General features: G+C 48.3%; 2 protein-coding genes across 17 annotated transcripts in view; one reads left to right on the plus strand and one right to left on the minus strand.

The window, feature by feature from the left end:
* Positions 1 to 426: 426 nt before the first annotated feature.
* On the plus strand, positions 427 to 23,390 carry LOC309884870 (acyl-CoA dehydrogenase family member 11-like). 5 transcript variants are annotated; one of them, XM_082774295.1, is made up of 15 exons: positions 431 to 842; positions 4,284 to 4,516; positions 5,155 to 5,254; positions 6,227 to 6,344; positions 7,204 to 7,346; positions 7,449 to 7,598; positions 8,132 to 8,226; positions 8,492 to 8,591; positions 9,974 to 10,114; positions 10,825 to 10,917; positions 11,320 to 11,427; positions 16,580 to 16,751; positions 16,999 to 17,065; positions 17,338 to 17,471; positions 20,381 to 23,390. In XM_082774295.1, the coding sequence occupies exons 1-14, from the start codon at positions 543 to 545 to the stop codon at positions 17,459 to 17,461; spliced, it is 1,944 nt and encodes a 647-aa protein (XP_082630421.1). In that variant the 5' UTR covers positions 431 to 542; the 3' UTR covers positions 17,462 to 17,471; positions 20,381 to 23,390. The 5 variants fall into 5 exon arrangements, with proteins under 5 accessions (XP_082630424.1, XP_082630421.1, XP_082630423.1 ...); XM_082774297.1 differs by lacking the exon at positions 20,381 to 23,390 and adding an exon at positions 19,099 to 19,292; XM_082774296.1 differs by lacking the exon at positions 20,381 to 23,390 and adding an exon at positions 18,612 to 19,022.
* MTMR3 (myotubularin related protein 3) overlaps positions 22,575 to 25,226 on the minus strand; it is a 79,222-nt gene continuing 76,570 nt past the window's right edge. For all 12 annotated transcript variants that reach the window (XM_082774285.1, XM_082774292.1, XM_082774284.1 and 9 more), the window contains one exon: positions 22,575 to 25,128. In XM_082774285.1, the coding sequence (XP_082630411.1) occupies positions 24,957 to 25,128 (172 nt within the window). In that variant the 3' untranslated portion in view covers positions 22,575 to 24,956. The remainder of the gene's footprint in view (positions 25,129 to 25,226) is intronic.

Genomic DNA, 25,226 nt, shown 5'->3' on the forward strand with positions numbered 1-25,226 from the left:
AGTGTCACAACCCAGGACTCCAGACAAGGAAGATGAATTTCCCTTTTTAACCAACACCTCATTTACAGAATAACCTGCCTAAACCTTTTCTTCCCGTTTCCAGGCATTCTGTCACACTTCAGAAAAGGAAATGTAATTTTTCTTTCTGATCTCTACCAGATTACAATTTCCAAATTCATAATCCCAAGCAATTCAGTGGGGATGCTGGTGGGAGCAGCCTCGCATAGGTCCCCTGACTCTTAAAATATCAAAAACTGGGGCTGGTGACGATGATTTCTCCAGCTGGTAGGGGGGGCTGCAGTGTTTTCTGAGTACCTGTGTTTTTCCAGGCTGCTTTCTGATCCCTTTCCAAAGACCTTTTCCCTAGTTCAGTCAACAACAGCTGCTAAACAGCTCCTCCCCGAGGGAGGAGAAAAGACCTAACTGATTTACAAGAATAACTTAACGACGTTAAAACAAAACAGGACTGGTGCTAGTGGCAGCCTGGGAAGGGTCTGAAGGTGACAGCTGTCGGAGCGACACGCTGAAGGTTTTGCACAAGCATGTTTGCCCGTCGCTTGCCTTTGTGGAGGTCCAGCGCTACCTGCAAGCCGTGGCAGTTGGGTCTCTCTCTGCGTCACGGCTGGGAGAGGTGCCAAGCCTGGAGCTGTAGAGGAGTCAACACAACAGCAGAGCAGGGGCAACAGGTCAGCATGCAGCAGAACCAAGTATTAGAAGATCTGGAAATGTCTGTTGCGAGAAGAGAAACCGAGAACCTCTTCCAAGAGCGGCCCGAGACTGGGAACCAGTATCTGGAAGATGCTTTGCTTCGAAGTTACCTGAAGGCACACCTTCCTCCCAAGGTCTGATGTGCATGTTTGTGTTTCTGTGTGTGTACACACGACAGTTCTGGCTAGGTGACTGCTTAAGACTATGAATCGAACATTTCTTGGAGCCCTTTTGCGCCTTCAGTGTGTTTAACTGAGGGGAATTTACCAGCATTCTATAAAACTTGTTTTATGTGAATCAGTGCAGGGGTGAAAAATACTCCCAGGACATAAACGGAAATAGAAAGGGCCTAGTGGACTCCTGTGACTGGCTTGGGTGTTGCACGGAGTGTTGTTAGATTGTCAGGGTGTGCATTTGTTAGCCGGTCACCCAGCATTAAAAAAAAAGAATAAAAAAAATCAGTGAAAGGGAAAAGCTGAGGTGCTTCCAAATTCTGCTGTGCTCTTCCACTTCTCTCTCACTAGAGGAAGAGGTTTTTTTTGAGGAACTTCCTTGCCAAAAGAATTCAGCTGTTGTCAGCTGAATGCAGAAGAGGATGGAAAGGCCCCTGGGGGTTTGCTTGTTCTCAGCAACAGTCACTGGCTTTTCTGAGTTGATTTTCAGAGTGACGGCTCTGTGCAGAGCTGCAGGGGTACAGAGCAAGACTCCAAGCTGTGGGTCTCTGTTCTGTGAGCTTCGGGCCTGCAGGAAGATGGGGGCTTGTTGCATCGGCTCTTCTCTGCCCTCACCCCCAGGACTGCAACTGCTTCTCACTCGTCAAGGACCAGATCTCACAGAGCTGAGCGTGGCCTCTCGCTGTGAGTTGTTCCAGCAGAAGCAGGACCTGTAAAGCCACCGTGTGAGTAACGGAGGCAGATCCTGGCTGTCAGTGATGCTCCTGGTCTCCAGGTCTGTGAGGCCTTGCAGTCCTGGGGTGGTAAGAGTGTGATGGCAGTGCTGGGAGCTTGCTTTTGTCATGGCCATTGTGGGAGACAGGAATGAGGCCTCCCTACGCACCACTGTGGCCTCCTTGCTAAAAGAGAAGGTGAGAGAAAGGACAATACCTTTGGGCAACCAAGAAGATCTTGCTCCTAATCTGCACCTTTGCAAGAAGCACGATTCAGATCTTCTGAAGAAGGAAAAAGGTCAGCGCTGCTCTCCACTCGTTCCCCAAAGAGACGCAGTGGCTGCAAAATCTACCAGAAAATCGTCAGAATCAACCTTACGTTTCTGCTCGTGGTCCCAGCGGGGCAGTGTTGCCTCACTGCTAAAAGGCAGAGCCCAGTCTCTGCTCTCTGCCCGAAGCAGCACCAGCTTGTCTGCAGCCCGAGGGGCTGCTCTCCATACAAACGCCCTCCTGTCCAGGGGAGCAGCAGCAGCTGCAGCTCTGTGGTGATGCGCTGAAGCAGACACCACAGTGGAATTGATTCCCGTTGTACTATTCACCTGTGTTCAGCAGTGAACACAAAAATTTCCCTGGAACGGAGCAAAGGGTTTCTTTGTTTGAAGGTGGTTTCTGGAAAACACAGAAGGAAGCATCCACTTCTTTTTCTGAGCATAGTGGTGGAGATATCTATCGGTCTTTGATCCCTCTGTAAATAAGTCCTGTAATATAAAGCATCGTATGTTTGCACTCGTAGTGTGTTTTCACTATATCCATCCCTGGCACATCAAAGCAGTGGTTAGGGTGAGTGAGACCACCAGCAGATGCTGCAAGTTAGTGGCATCAGCCTTGAACCTCACAGTTTGCAGCTGCCTCCCCAGTATCCTGTTGTGTGGTTTTGGAGTGCCCCGGCTGCGGTGTGTTACATGCAGCAGTCACAAATGCAGGACCTCTGATTTTGTTCTCTTACCTTGGAAATAAACACATTCGCTTAGTGATTTATAAGTGTGGTCAGGGCAAGAGCTCGCAACTAGGCACTGTTTTTTTTTTGTTTGTTTTGTTTTTGTTTTTGTTTAGAAAATGTGGGTATGGAGGTAAAGAGACTGTTGTAGTGAGCTCACTGTAGTGTGTTGACTAAGAGACCTGTTTGGAAAACTACTACTCTTCTGCCCACAAAAAAAATGCCAGCTAAAGAGTTCAAAGGTTCCTGTGCTTCAGGGATTAGTGAAATCCGTGTACCTTGGATACTTAGGTTGTGCTTGTAAAACAGCTTTCAAGTTGTTGCTACGATGTGATAAGCCTTGGAGGCATATACCCACCCCAGCCGAACCTAGAGCAGGAGTGCCGCGTAAGCTCTACCAGTTTGACAGGGCTCATGCAGGCTTTTGGCTCGTGTTGTGGTTTCTGAGGCTGAGTATTTCAGCGTTCACCTGAAAGAATACTGCCTGGTCTGAGGATGGAGACTTCCAGAGCACCGACTGGACAGCGTGTGCTGGATCCTCATTACACACATTGAAAGGCAGAGCCATGAAAGAATCAATCATATGGGAAGGAGTTTAATGAAAAGGCAATGCAGAGGGGAAGCAGGGTTTGTATTTCATCAGCAGTACATTAATGTGTTTTATAATTGCACCATTTGGGCAGAGCAGCTATGGCATTCACCTTTGCAACCGCTGTATTGAGGAGGAAATGAGCATCTTGCGTGGTTTCAGAGAACAGCAAAAAATATTCCTCTATTCAAAGTTAATCTTGATCAGGTGCTCCTGTGACACCCCATAACAGTCTTGGACGTACTTTTGCTAACCAGAGTCCAACAGTGCTAGGGGCTGGGTCTCCTTGGCCTGGTTTTAATCAGCTGTAAGTCAGGCTATTTACATCTAGGCAAGTTCATTGAGTTTCGGCCACAGAAAGTGAAGAGGAGCAAGCACCTGCAGGAGATCTTTGTCACCTTAAAATAAGGATCTAAGGCTTGGAACAAATCACTTCTCTGCAGGTGCTGGTTTCTCTCCATTAACTACAGACAGACTACTCTATCCAAGTCAGCCAAGCCTGGCTGAAACGAGGGCAGATGAATCCTTACCTAGGGATGTGAAAGAAGCTGGCTAGAGAGTGACAATTTGAATCTAGACACACCCTGTGCATGAGGCTGAAGCTCAAAGGATTGAGCTATCCCTCCTTTTCTGACCTGGTAAGGAGTTAACTACTGAGCCCCGCAGAAGTTTTCCTGTACAGATGAAGGCTTCCTGTTTTTGGCACCTTTTCCCCTAGCACTCTCATCCAGCAGTAAATCACAGAGTGATTTACTGAGGTTGGAAGGGACCTCTGGAGATCAGCTCATCCAGTCCCCTTGTTCATAAGCATCTGTGTGATTCTCAGCCCTGATACAAAAGCTCTTCTGTCTTGTGTAAAATCCAGAGATGCTGCCAGACGTAACTTGAAAAAATGATTTTGAGAAAAAAATGTGACAGCTGAGCACAGCTGTGCCAGCAGAAGCTAAGAGACAAGCTGTCCTGCTGCATTACCGAGTACAATGAGCCAAGTGGCAAGAGATCATTAGCACCCAGAACAATATGGCCAGTCTTTTGACTTTCTGATTAGGACCGAGGCTCCTTTCCTTCCAGGCGAGTGCCTAAAGGCTCTTGTTGCTTCACAGGTACTGGAGGAGGTGAGTCAGGACCTGGAGAGGTTTGGAAACCGTCTGCTCACCGAGGTCAAACCTCTGGGATGGGAATGCGAGTTGAATCCCCCGGTGTTTCGGCAGTACGACGCCTGGGGACAGCGGGTGGATCACATCATCACCTGCTCGGCCTGGAAGAGGATGAAAGAGATTTCAGCAGAAGAGGGGCTGATTGCTGAGGCCTATGAGAGAAGATATTCCAACTGGAGGTAACTGGGGGAGAATGGGAGCAACTTGGTGCCTTGCTGGTTATTCTTAGCAGAGCGTATTCAGCATCTGGTGGGACTGAACTTCTTGTTGTATAATGGGTAACAGATGATGCACGGACAAAAGCACACCGACTGCTGTACTGAACAGCAGTGTCTGTCCACAGTAATGTTCCACATCAGCAATGATAAGCTGTAACTAATGGCCTACAGTTGATCATAATATTCTTTGATGCCACTTTCCTGATTCTGGGGCCTGGCACTTCCCTGCGCTGCTCCAGCTTTACATGCAGTAGTTGTAACACAGCCAAGGGTCTGGAATTGTACTTGCAATTTAATTGTATTCTGGTCTCTGGAGATAGACCCAGATTTTCTTATTTTTAAAAAGTACCCTTAATGTGCACCAGATGGCAAGCGATGCTTTCCATCCAGCCCCACGCTGGCAGTCCCTCGGGGACTGAGAAACTTCTGCTCCACTTCTGTTTTCCTCTCTGAAACAGTTCCTGCCCTCCTAGAAATGAGCAGGCTGATGCTAACCCATCTGGGCTGTATTTTTCCCCCTCTCTTCCCAGTCGAGATGTTTTATCCTCCTGCTGCTGAACTGCCACAAAACCTGTCTGTTTTCGCTCTTTCTTTCCTAGCCGTGTGCACCAGGCTGTCAAACTGTACTTGTTCTCAACCACCTCTGGAGGTTTCAACTGTCCGCTGGCCATGACTGATGGAGCAGCCAAAGTCATTGAGGTATGGGCTCAGCTGGTCTCTGAGGACACAGCCCACGTCCTGGCAGCGCTGGCTAGAGGCAGGAGCACTGGCCGAGGATCTAGGAGAGCTGATCTGCCATCTGCCTCTGGACACGGCCCTTCCTCGCTCTGTGACTCAGCTCTGTCTCCCACTGCCTGGCTTTCTCCTTTCTCTGCAAAGTCTGTGCACCCAGACTGACTTTTAGATTTACATACAACACTGTGCACAGCGAGCCCTTTGCTGCACATGAAACCTGTAGCACTGCAGGCAGTTGGAAAGGTGTCTTATTGTTCCATACTTTTTTTTTTTTTTTTTTTAAACTCCAAGGCAAAAAGGCCTGGCTTTCCTGTCCCCTCCGTGAAGCAGCTGTTAAACATATTGGGCCAGATCCATACCTGGTGTAAATTAACCAACCTTGCAAGGCTTCCCCATCTGCAGACTTGGCTCTGCATTTTACTGACCCTTTGCACTGTGTAACTGGTCATGTAGGGTGCAGAGAAAAGCTAGGCCTTGTGTAGCTAGCTCTGGGCATTCCAATTCAATAAAAAGAAAAAACACAAGGCAGTTACCTTTTCCTGCAGCTCTTTGGGTGCTGGTGACATCCAGTGTACACGACTGAATGCCTGTCCCCTGGCACTGCTCTGTTTTGAAAGCTGTGGGTCCAGCTGCAGAAGCTGAGGGGCAGAAGGGCTGCTCAGCATTGCCCTTTGTAACACAAGCCTGCACCTTCTGCCCGCACAGTGTTCCAGCAGCCTCGTAGGAGCCAGGAGGTTTCACAGACTGTTGGCAGGACCCTCAGATACACTGCAGCACAGTGCAGGACGTTTGGTGTCCCGCTCTCCTGCTTGTGTACCATCCATTCTGAGCATTGTGGGGATACTTGTAGGACACAACAGCGTTAATTAAGGCAACTCTCTAATTTCATCTGCTTTGGTGTGACCTTCTTCATTTCTTTTCTCTCTCCCAAAACAGTCACTAGGTATGCCTGCATCCCTGAAAAATGCTTTTGACCATCTGACATCCCGTGACCCCAAGAAGTTCTGGACCTCTGGCCAGTGGATGACCGAGCGCAGGGGAGGCTCTGACGTGGGTACGTGTACTGAGGTGGGAAGCAACTGCAGCAGCAGCTGGCTTGTTAGTGAGAACTGAGAAAGTGAAGGGTGTGGGGAGCTTTCAGAGCCAGGTGGCTGGTTTATGAATCTTCAGCAGAAGTCATCTCAATCATCTGCACAGCTCTTTACCAACAAAAGGCCCAGCTTCTGTCCACTGATGTACACAGCACATGGCATGCAGGTAATCAGAGATTTGATCCTTGCTCAGATAACACACTGACATCTAGCTCTGTCATCTAAACCTTGGGTAAGGCAATCAGGCCCATCCCAGCTGGGACTGAGGAAGCATTCCTGATCTTCAGCTTTGGTCCTTGGCAAATGATAGGAATAGCATGATGGGCTAGGAAACCTCAGAACTCCATTGCAGAGACGGAAGTGTGGAAAGGGAGTCACCTGCATGGGGTGAAACTGCAGCTGGTTTCCTGGTGGCAGAAGTGAAAGAGTCAGCTGTGGAGGGAAAGCGACAGAGATGAGCATCATTGAAGGATTCATGATTCCTTAGCACCCTTTGTTGTTCTTGGCTATGGTAGCTCCTAAAGAAATTGAGGTTTTGGATTGCAAACCACAGCGCACTCTGCTTACAAAATGCTGCCCTTGCCATTTTAGCCTGGAGCAATTGCTGGAAAGGCTTGCAGCTAAACAGGGCATATTTCCTTTCTAGTACTAAACTCTGGCTGCATTTCTTATCCACTGTCAGTGAAAGAGATTAGCAGCTAATCCATATTTCATCCGGATAGCACGAGGTGACTTATAAAGAGCTGCTGCTTAAACTGAAAATCAGCATCGATTGATACAGAAGCTCCCATAAAGCCACGATCTTCTGTTCCTTTCTTGCAGCTAATGGCACGGAAACAGTGGCCAGAAAGCAGCCAGATGGCACGTATCGTCTGTATGGTTTTAAATGGTTTACATCAGCTGCTGATTCTGATGTGACATTAACCCTGGCCAGGATAGCAGATGCTGAAGGACATGTAAAACAGGTCTGTTGTGTGGTGGAATGTGCTGAAGGAGCAGGGGAACTTTTTACTTTCCTTTTTTCATTGTGACACAGTCCTCTTTGTGTGTCTTTTTAATGGCCCCAGGGTTCCAGTGGCCTGTCGCTGTTCTTCCTGAAGGTTCGAGATGAAGACAAGAAGCTGAACAATATCCGAGTGCAAAGGCTGAAAGACAAGTTGGGCACGCGGCAGATGGCAACAGCAGAGCTGTGGCTGGATGGAGCTGAAGCAGAGCTGGTGTGTAGGGCACCATTTCCATCTCCTTTTGGGGCTGGGCAGGTGTGGCATGGCAAACTGCTCATGGGGGTGTACAGCTGAAGAATTTCCTCTCATTCATGTCTGTAACTGACTGCCCGTTCCACAGAACCCTTCCTCAACAGGGCCCTGTATGGAGCAGAGCCCAGGAAAAATCCTGGGGGAGAAGGGGAAAAAAGTAATTCTAAGCTGGTCATTTCCCTAATGCAGTTGCCTTAGCCCAGCTGCGGGGCAGATCTGTGTGGCATGCAGGTGGGAACAAGCAGGCAGTGACCAGAACTGATCGTGCTGATAGTCTCCAAAGGCACCTCTCCAATCATGCCACAGACTTGGTTAAAACGAGGCAGCTGTATTTTAACACGAGCAGATCTTTCTGGTGCTGGAGAACAGAGAGAGGTGACGTGGACGTCCTGTAGCTGTCTGCTTGCTGACACAAGTGTCACTAAGATAGACGTGCTTCAGCTTTGAGGCTGTGCCACAGGCTTACATTGACTTTTGTTCCTCCGTGGTTTCAGATCTCTGCAGAAGGTCGTGGAGTGGCCTCCATCTCCAACATGCTGAACATATCTCGGATCCACAACGTCATTGGTGCTGTAGCTTCCATGAGAAGGTGAAGGCAGCCTGGACCCTGCTCCCAGAGCTGGAGGAGCAGCACATCAGGATAAGGGGAGATTGCAGTGCTTAGCATCGCAGTCGCTTGTCACGTCATGCTTTTATGGCACAGGGCTGGGAGCCAGCGGTGCTAGGTCACCTCTGGGTGACCTAGGCTGGTGTGCTGCAGCCCAGCAGGGTTCACCCAGTGGGGATGGCCGTAAGGGGAGGCTTAGAAGGAAGGCTGCTGGTCTAACTCCTTTCTCTGGCTGCGTTCTCTCTAGGATGATCAGTCTGAGCAGGGAGTATGCCCTTAAGCGGGTTGTCTTCGGGAAGCTCCTCAAAGACCATCCCCTGCACATGCAGACGATGGCCCGGATGGAGGTAAGGCTTCCAGGAGCTGAGCTGATTCTGCTGGGCAGGAAAGAGGGCAGGGATCCTCAGCTGCTTATGGGCACATTTAGGTTATCCTAAATTAGAATTACCTGGGAGCTATTCTGACAGGAGTGCTAAAGTTCGTGCATGCATCCACTATGTCATGGCCTCTAAATTTAGTCGTTTGCACCAGACCACAAGCATGACACCACAATCTCCTGAACTGCAGTTATCAGACTGTTTTCCAAGACTGGTGCACGCTCATCCAACTCTCCTGGTAGCTCTTGCAGCAGGAGATCGGCTATTCTCAGTGGGCTTGATGAATTCCTGGGGGGAGGTCCATGAACTTTCAGTTCTGGGACAAATTTGTCTCCATGGTATACCTGCACAGTGCTCAGCACAAGACACTGAGCTTGAATACAGCATCTAGATGTAAATACCATCTAAAGAAATAATGGTTAGACAATAAAGAGAGAGCAGTATGAATTGGCACTCTGACTCTGGGCTTTGAGAGGAATTTCACAGCCTTAGCTCTCTGCAGAATGTCTCAGCTTTGCCTCAACACTGAGCCACAGCAGCCCACTAAACCCAGAGGACATGGGTGGCTTCCTCCCACTACCAAAACTTCAAAAAGAAGGCACACAGTTCTCCTCCTCTCATCCATCCAGGCACTATTTCTTCTTTTAACTGGTGTAACACAAATTCTTATCCTTGGGCTACATTAGGTTCATGCAAATATTTAAACCAGCATTTAAAAGTCCGCTTTCAGGGTGGGGGAAGAGGGAAAGTGGTTTCACCCCAACAAGCATCAAGCATAACTTAAAGCTCCAGCATCTCGTAGCCTGTGGCAGTCCATGGCCAGAACTCTTACCTCTGAAAGAAAGGCAAGAGCTGATGTAGTCCCAGAGCACATCATTACACACAGCAGCTACAAAGCTCATAGCTCAGTGCCGTCCAAATTGCAACTTGTCAGGGAAGCAAGAAATCTGTCAAAGACCTTGCAGATCTGGTGCTCGGAGGCTGACCATCAGATGTGCAGCCTCATGTCCTTTATCCCCGAAAAGAATGGATTTATGATCTGGATACCTGAGAGGAGCTTTGATAAGGCTCCCATTAGGCTTAATTAAATGCCATCGTCCCTTTTCTCATAGTGGATTGCAGTGTACAAGGGAGGCAGCTCCAGATTGTTTCTAATATTTTATGCCTTATGCCTTGCTGATCTGTGGTCTTCGTCTCTGAAGCTGTGGTTTTGTACGGGGGGGGAGTTGCATTTTGCTCAGGCCCAAGCGCTGTGCATCCCTTCCAGATAGTCTCATGGCACCTCAGCAAATCAGGCTGGAATCACAGTTCGAGACCCATGCCAATGAAGCTCCCCGCTTCTCCACATGCAGGTGCAGACACGAGGGGCTTTTCTTCTGCTCATGGAGATCGCTCGGCTGCTTGGACTTGCAGAAACCAACATGGCAAGTGAGCAAGACCAGCTTCTCTTGAGACTGCTTGTACCCGTCGCCAAGCTATACACTGGGAAGCAGGTATGGAGCAACCAGCTTGATTAGCCCGGAGTGGGGCTGGTGGCACATCAGTAGCCATGGAGCTGGAAAGAGGCAGAATTAACACAGCCAATGAGAAGGGCAGCAATGGCATGGGGTACAGGCAGCGACCTCTATCTGCAGGGCCTGCAGCTTGATAGCTACCCTGCAATTACTGCTGTATGCTGAGGCTGGACTTTGTAAGTGGGGGACTCATCCCTCAGCTCCCAGGAAGGACTCAGCATGCCAGCTGCCTGGCAAGCAAGCCGCAATCAGTCAGCTGGTGACAGCAGATAGAGCAAACACTCTGTGAAGCACACCACTGAGGAATGCTGCTGAGGCTTTTCATACCTAGAGAGGACTGCAGTGAGACTCTCCCTGGATCTTCTCCCTGGGTCTGACTGCTCCTGCAAGTCCTCACTCTGAGCTGCTCACTCCTCAGTCCCCGGGATGTGCCTCCCTTCATGTAATGAGCAACCTGGTCTAGTGAGAGGTGCTCCTGCCCATGGCAGGGGGATGGAATTGGGTAATCTTTAAGGTCCCTTCAACCCAAACCATTCTGTGATTCTATGAATGAGCAACCTGCTTCAGCAAGGCAGTGGGATCCAGTCAGTCCCCTCCCAGCAGGACCTGCTGTGTGATACAGGAGGTTTCCAGCCACTCCTTCCCTTTGTGCAGTGTGTATTATATTATATCAACTCTGCATTTTGCAGGCTTCTGCCACTGTTATTGAGGCAATGGAGTGTTTTGGAGGACAAGGTTACATGGAGGACACAGGCTTGCCGGTCATAGTTCGTGATACTCTGGTAAGAAAGCAGCAGAAAAAGCTGGTTGTGTATCACCTAGTCCCCTGCATAGTCCTTCGTGGTTTCCTCCTAAAGGCACGCTCAAAGAAAAACACACTCCTCCCCAGACTCACTGCAGGTGTTGCAGTTCTTTCTAGCTGCCTGAGCCCCATCACCACCAGGGAGGGGACATGATCTGTTCCTGGTGCTGGGGATCGTTTCCTAGTTCAGTAATGCAGCCAGGCCCCTCGCTCTCATCAGCACTGCTTCTTCCCACTTGTGGAGAGGCAAGAAATCTTTGGAGATTTCCCTGACAATCCTTTAATGCTGCCCCAGCTCTTCATTGGCTCATGTTCCCCCTGATTTACTGCAGTTGCTCCAAAAGGCTCCTTCTTGGTCTTACACAGTCTCTTCTGCCACCAGGTGCTGTCTATATGGGAGGGAACAACAAATATCCTGTCACTTGATGTCCTGAGATCCCTCACCAAGAGCCGAGGACAGGTGATAGCTGTGTTCTTCTCCACAGTGCAGGTGAGCCCTTGTCAAAAGCACCAGTAAGCCTGATTTGTCTGAGTCTTATTTGGTGTCAGTGCTCTTAGCTGAGACTGGTGGAGAATGTGACCAAATTCAAAGCTTTAGACAAGCGTTCAGAAGGTGTTTTACAATTCTGCTCTTTAAATAGCACTTACAAAAGCAGAATGCAGGCAGTGTTTGTTTTGGGATCCTTGTGTGCTGGGAAAAAAAAAAGGCAGGTAATTTTATTTCTATAGTAAAGAGTTTTGCATTGTCAGTGTTCTTCATGACAGGTACCAATGTAAATGTATTTTTACTGTGATAGAATCAAAATAATGTAGTGTTGTGGTTTTTTGTTCGTTTTTTAAACTGCAAAAACACCACAAGACTACTGAATATTAAACTTTCACTAGGCCTACCTACTGCAGCATGACTTTCTATTCTTATTCCCACTGAAAAGATGGAAAGAGCCAAAGGAATTCCTTTGCTGCCTCTTCAGATTTGCAGCTCTCTGCCTTTACCTACAGGCTGTTCTTTTAAAGGTTCCCAGACAACAGGCAGTCATGGAGAGTTCAAAGAAGCCCAGAATTTCCTGAAGGTAAATGAACATCATCTGGCTTGTTACATCCCATAAGGGGACACAGGAATGAGGCTGGAAGGCATGATCACCATATCAGAGGGTATTCCTTCAGGGATTAGATTTTTAATGGAGACAGAGCAATTCAGAACTGTGTGAGCGCAGATACAGCGAGGGAATCATGAGCTGCTGGATTTCACTCCATGTAGCCTTCACTTTCTCATACTCTCCCCATGAGAAGTGAGAGGTCTGGGCCACTTCACTCCCTTCAGCATTGACAATTTGCTCTTTGAAGGTGATGGCACAAGCAGAGAGAGAGCAGAGATGATACCTACATAGTGGCCTTGCCACTGCTCAAACTCAATTGTGCTGAAAGCCCAGACTTCAGTCTCCTTTCTTTCCCTGGGAAGTGAACATAGGAACAGGTACACGAAGGAAAACATAATATATATATTGGATATTTTCATTATATAGAGAGAGTGATTTTATTTTTTTTTAATAAGTAGATTTTACAAAACAAATAAAAAACTCTTACTGTGGTCTCTGGTGTATCCAGCAGATTATCCTATCCTATCCTATCCTATCCTATCCTATCCTATCCTATCCTATCCTATCCTATCCTATCCTATCCTATCCATCCATCAGGTCCTTCAAAAACACACTAACAAGAGCCTGACCCCTTCTGACCAGTGGCTGCAGTTGGTAACTTGTGTTACATTTCACACCCACAGTTTAGCTGTATTCTGTCTGCACAGCCCACCTCTCTGACCTCCAGAGATGTCCTCTTACCATCCTCTCGTGCAACTTCCGTTAAAGGAAAAATACCTCAAGCAATTTGACTACCAAACATGAAAGCCAAATCTGCTCATAAGCAGGACTAATGAGCGTACCCACTAATTAAAAAGCCAACTGGTCCAGCTGTTGGTAAAAAGCAGCTAAATCTGACACTGAGGGTAATGGAGTAGAGAAGGAAAGGAGGGGGTGGTAGGCTCTAAAAATAACTTGGAAAGAAGCCGGCTTCCTCAGGCTTATGCTTCTACTAATTTAAACCAATTCCCCACAAAGGTGCCATACTGCAGTCCTACAAGCACCTTCCTGGTGCAGCTAAGAGGGTCCTTAACTGGATAACCAGAGAAGCACTAAAGAACTCAGCAACACGATTCAGAGCAAGTAATTGCACAGCAGTAACACCAAGTATTGAGATTTATTAATTAGCAAGCTCATCATTGCTCTGGTGCTCCAACAAATCACGCTAAGAGACTGTGTGGTGGAGGAGTGAGCACTGACTAAGGTTCCTCAAATGCCATTAATGCCACTGCATTTTCTGTTCATGTCACCCTTGGGCTGCCTCCATGTCCACGGAGTGTGGGAACAGAGTGACTGGAAGTGGCTGGGGCTCAGAGAGCTGTGACCTGGTTCTGGATGTAGCAGATCATATGTGGCAAACGTAACCTGGGCACATCAGAAACCTTCAGCAGCCAGGCACTGGAGGCACCAGCTGGGAGGTATTTCTGCATGGTGCCTCTGTAGCATCAGGCAGGACCATGCTGAGCTTCTACACCAGAATCAGGATGTCGTTCTCAGGTGATAAACAACCTCGTTTTGAGCTCCAGGTGTCCAAATTCTTTTGGTCTCTGGGAGTCTGGCTTGTTTTGAAACATCCTTCCCATGCCCATCTAGTGAGGAAATCATTTAGCCCTTCATAAAGGGATTTTTACTGTTCCAATCCATTTTCTTTTTATTGATGCACACAAAACTTAGTACAATTCACTTTATGTTTGTCCCCTCAAGGTTCTCAGTTTGCAGAATTTGTGCCCAGTGACAGGCTTCTTTGGAGAAAGTGGCATTAGTACTTAGTACAGCATAGTTCTTTGTTCTCTGAAGGAATCCAGTGTTATAATTACCTATAGGAAAAGGGAAGAACAGAGACCTTTCTCATTTTTGCACAGCGTAATTATGAGAATCTGAATTTTTAGGGTAAGCTCGTTACAAACCACCCTGTCCAGAGGTCTGCAAAGTCTCAGGGAGTTTCAGGTGGATACTGCACGGGGGGAGTCATTTTATGTTATAATAAGATTTTATTAGCTGGAATTTTGAGCCAGAGCATTGCCTGTACTCTCGAATCCTATTACAGCTTGAAAAGTGATGCTAAAATAGCACTGGGGAATTCTTTGATTATTGCATTTTAATAATTTTAGATTAAATTTGGTCACATCACAGTTCCTTCTGAATTGCCAGTCCTGCGGGCATCTTGCAGAGCTCAGAATTAACTGCCTGCTGCATCAGCAATGACTGCATGGGGCTGAAACTATCTGTAAATCGGACATGCAATCCGAGTCACGTGGTAGTGTTTTTAGGTCCTTTTCAGACCATAACCACAATTTTAGCACAGCAGGAAATAAATGTAGGTTATTAAAGCGAGACTACATTATTTGCTCAAAACAATAACATGAGACTTGTGCTTCTAGCCCCGTTTTGGATGTTCTCCCTGTTGCTGTGTTTTTAAGTATTGGTGATTATTCTTCAAGTAAAAACTGCTCTGACGATCTTGCTTGGTAGTGAGAGCAAAGAAACGAGTGGCAGCTTAAACATTCCTCAGTGATAACCTGAAGGAACCAGACATACTGGCACTCTGAAGCTCTTTCTCTCTGCTGACTGCAGTCAGGAAAGAACCATACAAATGGCACATGGGGGCTGCGTGCCCGTGCCTCCCCTCAGCTATGCCCTACAGGTGCTGGAGCAGATCAACCCTCAGGAAAGCAAACCAGAATTTGCTTCTGCCTCAGACATCATCCCTGAAGCAGCTCTCTATGTAGTCTCTCACTCTCCAAGGCAGTGGAGGATGTGCAAAAACCCAGCACAGTCTTTCAGAAGATTCAGTGCTTTTGGTTAGGAGAAAAAAAGAGTGATCTGAAAAAAAAAGAAGTGTAAATTATTGGAGAGCAAAGACAATGCAATTATTATTATTATTATTTTCTTCTAAGGTTGAAACGATGCTTTATATTCCTGGTCTACACTGCCAGGTCTTTAAGCCTTACAAACCAAGGCCGTGTAGGATGTAGCTGTTTGTACACCCCAGCACGCGGCGGCTGGTGGAGGCACGTATGTGGTTGCTGTGCTTTGCCTGTGTGATGCTGGCTTCCACCCAAGCTGCTGGGAATCTGTTTATGCCTTTGGGGTCTTTGATCCTTGCTGGCAACAAGCTCCGAGCTGCTTTTAAAACATCTTATTAGCATTCTGTGGGTTTGGAGGGTTCTTTGGACTTTATCTTGGCACCAGACCCAACCGCTTTACTGATGATGTTTTCGTATTCGTCCAGCATATGCTGTGAATATTTGTGTGCCGCTTTGCCTGGAGCACAGAATAGCAACCATTGAGGATTGTGTTTTCCTTGTATTAATAGTCAGAAAATACAGGGCAATGGCTGGGTAGAAGCTGTCACACACAGCCGTGTTACAGAAAGCAAAGCTGGGTTCAGCTCGTGTGGGCAGAGTCCTACGGTGCAAATAAGCTGTACGAGCAAGGGGAGCTGCACGTTCACTTCAGCACTAAAAAATCAGAAATCAGTTCTGTGCTGCAGCTCCTGACAGGCTTTAGCTCATAAACAGCCTCCAAAAGAGATGAACAAAAAGCACCCCCTACCACCTGCTCCTTAAATACGCACGCAGCCCTGTTCCAGGTAAACCTTCAGCCTTCCTGCAGCGAGATCTGAGCGTTGTGGAGGTGCCAGCGCAGCACAGCCAAAGCCAGTGCTGCCCACAGGTGGGTGCCTGCCCCACCAAACACTCGTGGCCCTGAGAGATGCAGGGACCAGAGGTTTGTGGGTGCGAGCTGGCTGCTTTCCAGCCTGCGTGGCTTCAGCGAGATTGAGTTTTCACCCAAGGCTGGCAGCCCCACGCACAAGGCACGCTCTTTTTTGGGCTCATGAGGGCTGAGCACTGCTATATGGGAATCACAGGTTTAGGACTAGCCTCTGCAGGACACATCCAGGCAGCCACGGGCATGCTGTGTTGTGAAAGAAGGACTATTTTAGATTCTCTTGGCAGACACTCACTTGTGCTCACAAGGTACATGGGATGCTGGAGAAACAGCAGCTTAGCCCAGCCACCAGAAGGGAGCCAGACTGGTTCACAGACAGGGAAAAGCTGCTTTTAATCTGAGCTTTCCTATCTGAACACAGCTCTAGCATCTTAGTGGGAGTGAGAATATAAAAAGAGGGGAGTTCACACATAATTAACCTGATAATACCCACCTGATAATAGCCCGCACATTAATAACCTGACACAGGTGTGCAATTAGAGGGAAGTGGGGATGTCAGCTGGTCCCCACGTGCAGCTGGAAGGCCAGCACAGCTGGGCCTGGCTCACAGGAACTCACCATTTTCGGGGCAAGGCTCTGAGTTTCCTTTTGGCAGCGTCCCCTTTCCTGCTGAGCAGGGCTCTGGCCACTCCACCTATGGCAGCATGAGCTGCAGCCACCTCAATGTAAGCCTTCTGTTAATATCCTGCTGGGTGTGCTCGGGGTTCCACCAGCTTCATTTCCTTGCAGAAGGTAAATATGCCGTAATTTTTCCTGTGATTGTTTTCTTTGTAGAAAAAAATTGAGCTGGCTTCGAGCACTGCAGAACTGGAACCCGCGGTGAAGCAAATGCAGGCTGCCATCAGCCGTCTCACCCAGTTCATCCAAGGAGCTGGTTCGAAGGATGCAGTGACCATGGAGTTGGCTGCAAGAGACTTCTCTTACTCCCTAGCAAGGATCTATGCAGGTAGTGGGAGAGACAGAAATGATGGATTTCAGACCAGGAGAGGGCCAGGGATCAGTCCTAGAGTGTTGTGGCTTTACACACTCAGAGGTGAAGAGTGTTGTTTTAAAGAAAGCTTGGTCCCTGCCTTTCAGATGGAGGCAGCTCAGCCTGACAAGCGCTGTTGAGCAGTAACCACCCCCCTCTTTCCACGAGCCTTTTCTGGTTCAGGTGGAGCCCAGGATTACTTACATCTCACATTTTTCCACAGGAGCTCTTTTAATTGAACACGCATCTCGGCCTGACGCTTCCGCTGCAGATATCTCTGCTGCTCGAAGGTAAGTGAAGAGCTGCCCTATCCCAAACCATTCCAGATCATTTCTTGTGCGATGCAGCAGGTGTTGCTCTGCCGTGGTGAGATCCTAACTCCATCCCCTGGATGGAGACAAACAGCATGCTGCCTGGTTACCAGCAGCATTGCTTTTTTTCCCTGCCATGGGCTATCTCTGTGCTACAGCGATGGGAAGGATCCAAACCGGGCAGACCTCGAGCTGAGAGCAGCACTGTCTGTTTTCCAGGTCTCAGGTAACTGCTTGCATTCTCTGTTCAGGTGGTGCAACCAGGAACTGTGCCCTGTGGCCACGGAGTTCAAGAACAGCAGCTACGAGGCTGAGGAATCGCTCATGGACAGCTCCCTGGTGTACGGCAGCCCCCCCAGCACCAGCAGGCTGTGACTTGGCACAGGTAACTGGAAAGTTGTGCCAGCCTTGCCAATGCAAAGTGCAGGATGGCAGTGGCATTCGGGGCAGGCTGAAATGGCCGTGGTGAGCTGCTGGATACAGAAACTCCCATCTTCAGGGTGGCAGCGGCTGGGTCTACACCTGAGTGTTTGGTGCAGGGGTGCAGCTTTGAAATAAACTCCTGTAGTGCCCCCCCTTGCTGCACTTTGGCTGGGTTTGCCAAGTTGTTTTACTGCCCGCAAACTCTATTCCTTTGGGAAGGAAGGAAGTTGAAAGCTCTGCTCTGGCACTGAGCACACTCCAACCCCCAGCTGAAACAGCCGCTTGGCTGCGATCCCAAAGCAGACACCTCAGACAGCCACAAATTACAGGTATGGTGAGGATATTCTGCCCCGGGGCCAGACCAAATCCTTCTGAACTAAACCCACAACTGCACCCACTGCTCCAGGCTGAATTCCCCTGCTTTTGCACTGAATTACTTGCTAATGCAGACACAACCAGTGAAATTCAGTTGGAGATGCTGAAATGTTCTGTGTTTTAGACAAATACAGAGTAATCAAATCAAATCATTATCAAATGTGGATAAGGCCTTGAAGCAGCAGCTCTTCAAGTACAAACAGGCATTCTTTTTAAAGACAAGCAACCGAAATCAAAGTGAAAAATATTTAAGCTGATTAAATACAGAAAGACACCATTTTTTCTTGTTCACCACCTTGCTTTCCAATACTGCACATGCTCTTCTACCCCGGCACCTGCCAGCGATGGTGTTTCTGCCAGGGCAGCCTCTGCTGCCCACCTTGGTGGTGCAGAAGTGGCTGCATGCGCAGCAGATGGCATCTCCCATCATACAAACAACTTCAATGAGAAGTTGTTTCCATTTTCCTAATCTCACCTCGCTAAGGCTATTGTTAATTGAGCTGGTCATTGATTAGTCCAGCTTGTGCTTTGACTTTTTCCTTTTACATTGTACTTTGTCCCAAACAAGCTTTGCTTTACTTTAAAATAACCTGATGTAGAGGCTTTACCTTCACGTGTAACGTTGGGCACCTCATCCCTGCTAACTGAGCTCCACTGTCAGCCACGATGGCCAAGAAAGACGTTCTCGCTCTTTTGCATTTCAAACACAGCAATTTGGTGTTTGCAGCTTCATAAGCGGTCAGCATCAACACCAACGCTGCTGTGCAAAACCGCTCTACAAACATCCTGGGGAGGAGATCATCTCAATTACATCACTTAGATTGTATCAACAGTGCACAAGTTGGTACCAAAATTAAAGAAAAAAAAACACTTTTGACCTCTTATTCATTTCCTATGTGTATGTCATAATGATGCTGCAATTTACTGACATAAATTCTGACGTAAGTTTTAGACTGAAATCCAGTACTGCTCCACCAAAGCAAACATCTGGCTGTATCGACTGCATGCTTCTCTTCACACGCAGCACGTCAGTCTGCCTGTGTGGTATTAGCCCGATGACTAAAAGTTTAATCAGAAAGTTGATAATAACATGAGAAACAATAGAGCGAAGACAATGGGAATATGTAGCTGCAAAGTGCCACCAGCAGCCAGGGGATCGAGTGGGAAGAGAGAAGGGAGCTGGTTGCAGAGCACGAGTTACCAACATTTTACAGAGGCCAAAGCCTGGAGATGCAGAGGACCTGAGGCCACCCCTGGGGAGGAGGAGCACGGGCAGAGCAGTGACGGGAAGCAGAGGGCTGTGGGGGATGAGGAAGGAGCTCCTGGGGGCTCTGTGTGTCCTCATGCGGGGCTGAGCACAGCTCTGAGCCACGGGAGCTTCCGTCGAGTCACACAGGTGACAGCCAGGCCAGCACCAAAGGGCTTCTCCCTACATCGCTCCTCCGCGTCTGCTTTGTGTGCAGCCAGGTGAATAAATAACGCTTGGGCTGGGAAAACCTCAGGTGGATTTCAGGTATTTATTTGAACGCTGGAAGTTACTTTTTCCTAATGCGTGAGCTATAATTTGCCTAAAAATAAACCCCACGAAGTGGGAGCCCTGCAAGTGCGCCAACACAGAAAACACAAGGGACGGTAAAATTGCCACCGTGTAGGAAATGACAAATTTATTAAGATCTAAATATTCACTCTGAGGCTACAGCAGAATAAATGCTGTTACAAACAAATAAGCACTAGGGTCTAACACTTTGTGCTGCTGCTGAACAGCTCTCTGTGCTCATGGGCGTGCCTGTTTTAAAACATTTAATGTTCTTGAAGTTATTAATCAAGACTTCAGATGCCATTTTAATACAAATTCCACCAAAAAAAAATAAATTACAATCAAATGCATCACCTGGTGCCACTGCAAGGTAAAAATCATTTCATAGCAACTATGGGAAATCAGTTTAAAAAACGTTTGTTAAATAGTAAGATAAAACTTTAGCAGCATTTAAAAAATTTTGAAAGTTGAAGAGTACGGCAGCCTTCGATCCCGAAATGCAACAATCTGAGCTCCAATGCCTGTGTTATGAGTGTAAAGTGAAGAGACAGGAACCTGTTATCCCTCTGCCCAAAAAATGGCATTTCCTTATGGTGTGGGGTCAGCAAGAGAGATGAAGGTTTGCACAGAGGGGGCTCTGTTTAAAGGCTCCATCTCTGTTTCTGCTGGTGGATTCCCTGCTTAACAAAGAACCAAGTTGAATTGGAATAATAATAAAAATCATTAAAAATATTGCAAACCAGAAATTTCACACGCCCTGGCCTCAGCAGTCCGTCTGGCTGTGAGGGTACAGGGTGGGAGCATCGCCCGTGTGTCCTTCAGAGCAAAACCCAGCAGCAGGAGCAACCGCGGCTCCTCGCAGCTCCTCACCCGTCTGCGGGCGCTGCACGAGCAGGAGCTGCGTTTGCTCCCATTCCTTGTTCAGCTCAGAGCCAAAATGGCTGTTTTTGCTTTCTAAGCACAACAGGTAACCCCGTGTAATTCTCTTGCAATTCCCAGGCGCTGCCAAGCCACGGCACCTGGCTGAGGGCAGCTCTGAAGCTGCTGTCAAACCTGATGGGGCCCCTGCGTGTGAGCGAGCCCAGAGCACCGACCTCCCCTCGGCAGCATCTGAGCCACGTCTCTGCGTCTCCTTCCAGCACGGCCCAGCTCGACGCCGCCTCGTAACCGCCTCTGGACCCCGTTTCCTCAATTCCTTGTGCTGAATAACTCAGGACCTACTGGAGGGACAGTTACAGAACCACAAAGATCCGGACACCCCGTATCTGCTCCGTGGCATCAGCTCAGTGCTCCTGCAGGCAGCTGTTCCCTTCGCAGCCTCAGCTCCAAACCTTCTCCTGGCCTGGACCCCATCCCACCCCGGCAGCCCCTCCTGCTTCTCCACAGCCTCTTCCCCTTCACCCCTGGAGGAAGAGCTTTCGGCTTTTCACCCCCTGTGCTCCACGATGAAGCTGTGCCCAGCCTGCAGCATCGCTGCTGCCCACCCCCTCTTGCTGCTGGGCTCGCTGCCGTCCTGCCTGTGGCCGGGGGGCGTTCAAAGGGATCGTTTTTTCCCTCACCCCCAGCAGATATAAGCTGCTCGCAGGGCCTGTGCAGGAGGAGGTTGTTTTAAGAAAACCACAGCAGGGCAGCCAGCACCGAAGCCGTGCGCTGTGACAGCCGCTCTGCCCTCCCTTTGGGCTGTTTCAGAGCTGGAAGAAAAGCAAAGAGGAAAGGATGCTCGTTAGGAAGAATCGATCACTGGAAACGCCGCTTGGGTGCTCCCCTCGCAGAGCTGCCAGGTGATGCTGCTGGCTCCGCTACAGGGAAGGTAAAGGTCCTCTGACTCCCGCGCAGGACTCACGGGGTTTGCTCCACGTTTCTTTAATGGGGACATCCGAGAAGCGCCGTGCCCAGGGCTGAGCAGTGGCACACACACAGCCTGCAGCCACTGAGCTAGAGGAATGGGTCACTGAAAAAGCACTCAGAGGGAACTCAAGTGTGAAAGGAGCTATATGAAATCAAATGCTGGTGTGTAATTGAAAACCCGCTGTTCCTTTGCATGTTCTGAATAATGCAAAACATTCTCTATACCTTTTTTTTCTTCTACTTCTTGAAGCTGAAAATACTACCACCAGCTGTGCTCACAGCTCTGCCCAGAACCTGCAGTTTTATTTGATTAAATAAATACCTTCAGATTATAAAGAAATTGTGCACAACATCTTGTGACTAGAACAGACCTGCCCCAAAATAGCTCGCAATTGCTCAAGAAGCTCTTCAGCCTTCCTGAGAATTCAGGACAAATCCTCTCCCTCGACTTAAAATATGTAAGAAGCGATGAGGATGAGCTCATGTGATGGAAGTGCCTGCAGCCACGCTGCTGAAACAGCCAAACAGCCCTAGGAGAACAAGAACCTTTGTGCAAGAGACTTTTACAGGACGTGCAGCAGTTGGGTTTTTCACCTTCTGGGAAAAGATGAAGAGATGTTAAACCTGAGTGGGTTTGGTTTGTTCCCCAAGAGCTACAGCGCTGCCAGCCAGCAGGGAAAAGGGAAAAGGGAAAAGGGAAAAGGGAAAAGGGAAAAGGGAAAAGGGAAAAGGGAAAAGGGAAAAGGGAAAAGGGAAAAGGGAAAAGGGAAAAGGGAAAAGGGAAAAGGGAAAAGGGAAAAGGGAAAAGGGAAAAGGGAAAAGGGAAAAGGTTCCTCTGCCAAATGCCGCTGAAAGCAGGGTGAGCTCCCTGGTGACCTGGGCCACTCCTACATTTGGGCTGGCATTGCTGGATCACGCTCTGAAATGCGATGGTCTGAGAAGGGGAAGAAGAAAAACGAGGAACCAAGGGGCAGAACTCTTACACAGCTCTTCAGCCTCTGAGAAAACCGTGCGGGTTGTACAGGGAGCACCTGACGGTACATCTGGGTGGTGACCTCTCCCCCCTCCCTGGGACTCCTGGTGCACCAGGAAAACCAAGCTGGGTAAATTTTCTTCTAAGCTTAGGAGCAACAGTTCGTTGTTCCTTGCAAAGAGACAAGGGAAATGAAAGCCAGGGGTGGCTGCTGCAGCCTCCTTTTTCAAAGGCCTTGGTGTTTCTGCTGAACCTCAAATGTATCTCCTATGAAGGACAGGAAAGAAAAATAAAAAACTAGAAAGTGTGTTAGCAAATGCTCCCATGCAAAATTCTAAACTTTATTCACTTTTATTTATATATTTAACAATTCTAAAGTATTTACTTCTCGCTTTGACAAAAATGAAAAATATAGGAGCACTTTACTCTCTTTAGGAGAGAAGGGTTATATATACAGCTATGGAGAGATACTGGTTCCTCCTTTACATACAAAGAAAACTAATATTAATAAAAAAGTGCTTCATCGATCAAAAAAAGACTAAGAGCTGCAAGCATTTATTCACACTGTACATCACAGACCCCAAAAACCCGTATCATAACCTCTTGGCACCTGTCATTATGAACTGCAGAATCTTAGACTTATTTTTGACTGTCTATTTGCACCACAAAAACCACACAATGTTAGTGTGCAGAACTACACCATGTCCCCCAGGTCACACCTCTCAGCGCCCACCTCCGAGGACAAGCCAGAGACGGGAGCTGCGTGTTACCCCGCTCCAGCTCCCTCTGTTTTACACCACACAGCAATGCCTAGAGTCCTCTTCCAGATTTACTGCACTGCTTCAGGAGCAAGTTCTTAGAGACACAACTCAACCGGAGAGCCCGGTTTTTTTTTGCTTTTCCCACCCGATGGTTTGCAAACCATTTAGAAATGTGCACCGGGGAGATGCTCTGTTACCAGACCCCCTTCCCGTAAGGACACGGGCGGCTGTGCTAAGCCTCCGAGACATTCATTGTCTTGTGAGTCTTCAGCTCAAACTGCGGCAGCGTTAACCATCCTGGCAAAGAGTGTGGGAAGTTCCAACGCCAAACACAACATACCTTGTCATTTCTTCCCCATCAGATCTAATAAATACTCCCAGATGGTTTTCTCTGTGTGATCCTCACTTTGGACTACGTGATTGTGACATTGCAGGGAAGGGATGCGCTCCTCTCCCGAGACTTGTTAGATTTTTATTTTTTTTTTGACCTTTTATATTTAAAACCCTCAAATACTCCAGCAGGATGTGTGTGTTCTTGAGAATACCACAAGAGAAGTCCTACCTTGGTCTAGGCAATGCGTTGTGAAGCAGGATATTACCGTACGCGTTTCTTCCTTGCCAAACTGCACTAAGCAGGCTCTATCGAAAGGGAAAAGGGGCCGAGTACCTAACACTCATTTAAAAACATATATTCAAGAGATTCACACTTTAATGAGGTGACTTTAAAAGCGACTCAGATTGGGACAGAAGGAAGAAGGGGAATCCATGATGTGTTTTAGGTCTTTATATAATCCTCAGGCAGGTTTTTTTCCTATCTGGAGTATATTGGATACAGACTGAAAAAGGAGGAGACATCCCAGGAATATGACAAGCACCACTGCACTCCTGGACTGAGCTCAGCGAAAATACCAGCAGATCACAGTTGTTCTTTCGTTGTTGTGGATAGTCTCGTTAAAGTGCGGGTCTAACCAACAGCATGACAGACTGTTTGTATGAACCATGACAAGTGCACTGCTCCAGAAGTCGCTTTGCGTTGAGTAAACCAACCTACAGCTGGGACAAGGATAGAAGTCGAAGGTCTTCTACTTTCCCACTGGGTTTAAATAACGAATTGCATTTACAGACCTTCAGACAGAGGCGCCAGTGTAAAACCAATCTCGGCTCGGCAGCCTGGTCAATCCCCTTCTCACCTCTCTCAAACTCGCGCGCACTTTCCATAGCCACCGTTGTCCGGGTGTTTTCCCTCAGAGCCACAGCCAGAGGGCTGGCGGCGATAAAACCTGTTGATTGTGTGTGTGAGCACAGAGCCGCGGAGCGTGGAAATCTGTGACTGATCCCCCCTTCACGCAGTGAGGATAACTAAGCCCACTCTAAGAACAGAGAGGGAGAGTGCTCTCTTGGGAAAGAGATTCCCATTTCTTCTAGCAGCAATGAGTTCCCAAACAGCAGTTTCTTGTTTGGAAGTTAACAGGAGTGATTGAAAGCACTAGCACTGACGCTACAGGTATTCACTTTGCACACTGGCTGGGCTGGTTCCCCTCTTCTCCTTTCCTCCATAAAATCGTCTGTCTGCAACACAGTTCAGCAGTGGGGCAGTTAAATACACGAGGGAAATCTGGTTCCGGTGCCAGCCCCCTTCCCACTTCCACAATCTTCCAGCAAACAAGCAAACATATATATATTATTATATATATATACACACACACAGGCGCGTACACGCACACACATACACACAAATAGGACAGAAAGGAAAGGGGGAATAGCTGGAAAAGGAGATTCCCACAATCCAGCGGTACGTCCTCGAGGTCTGTCCCGCCGAGCAGTGTTCCACGCCCCAGCCTCCAAAGTGCACGGCTCCCTCCTCCTCCTCCCAGCCTCAGCCCACCGAGAATGTGCATGTCCGTGCGGGGAAGAGTCGACGCGGCTGCTTCCCGCTGCTTCTAGGCTGGAACTTTAATTAGACGTGGCAGTGATGGGTTTATCCAGTTCGAGATCAAGGCTGGAACTGCTTGGGTGCAAGCTGCTGTAGCACGATTTGCAGACTCTGCTGGGTTCGAAGAGCTGTTGACTAGGAACTGGCACCTTCTGGTTACAGCAACTGGAGCAGAACACGTTTCCACAATTCCTTGCGTCAGGAACAGAGGAGAAAACAGAAAAGAAAAAATTAGAAGCAGTTTAACGAAGTTACCCGAGTTCTAAAATTACACTGTGTGAGGGGGTCAG

This window comes from Aythya marila (genome assembly GCF_965140915.1).
Source record: "Aythya marila genome assembly, chromosome: 17".
Classification (NCBI taxonomy): Eukaryota; Metazoa; Chordata; class Aves; order Anseriformes; family Anatidae; genus Aythya; species Aythya marila.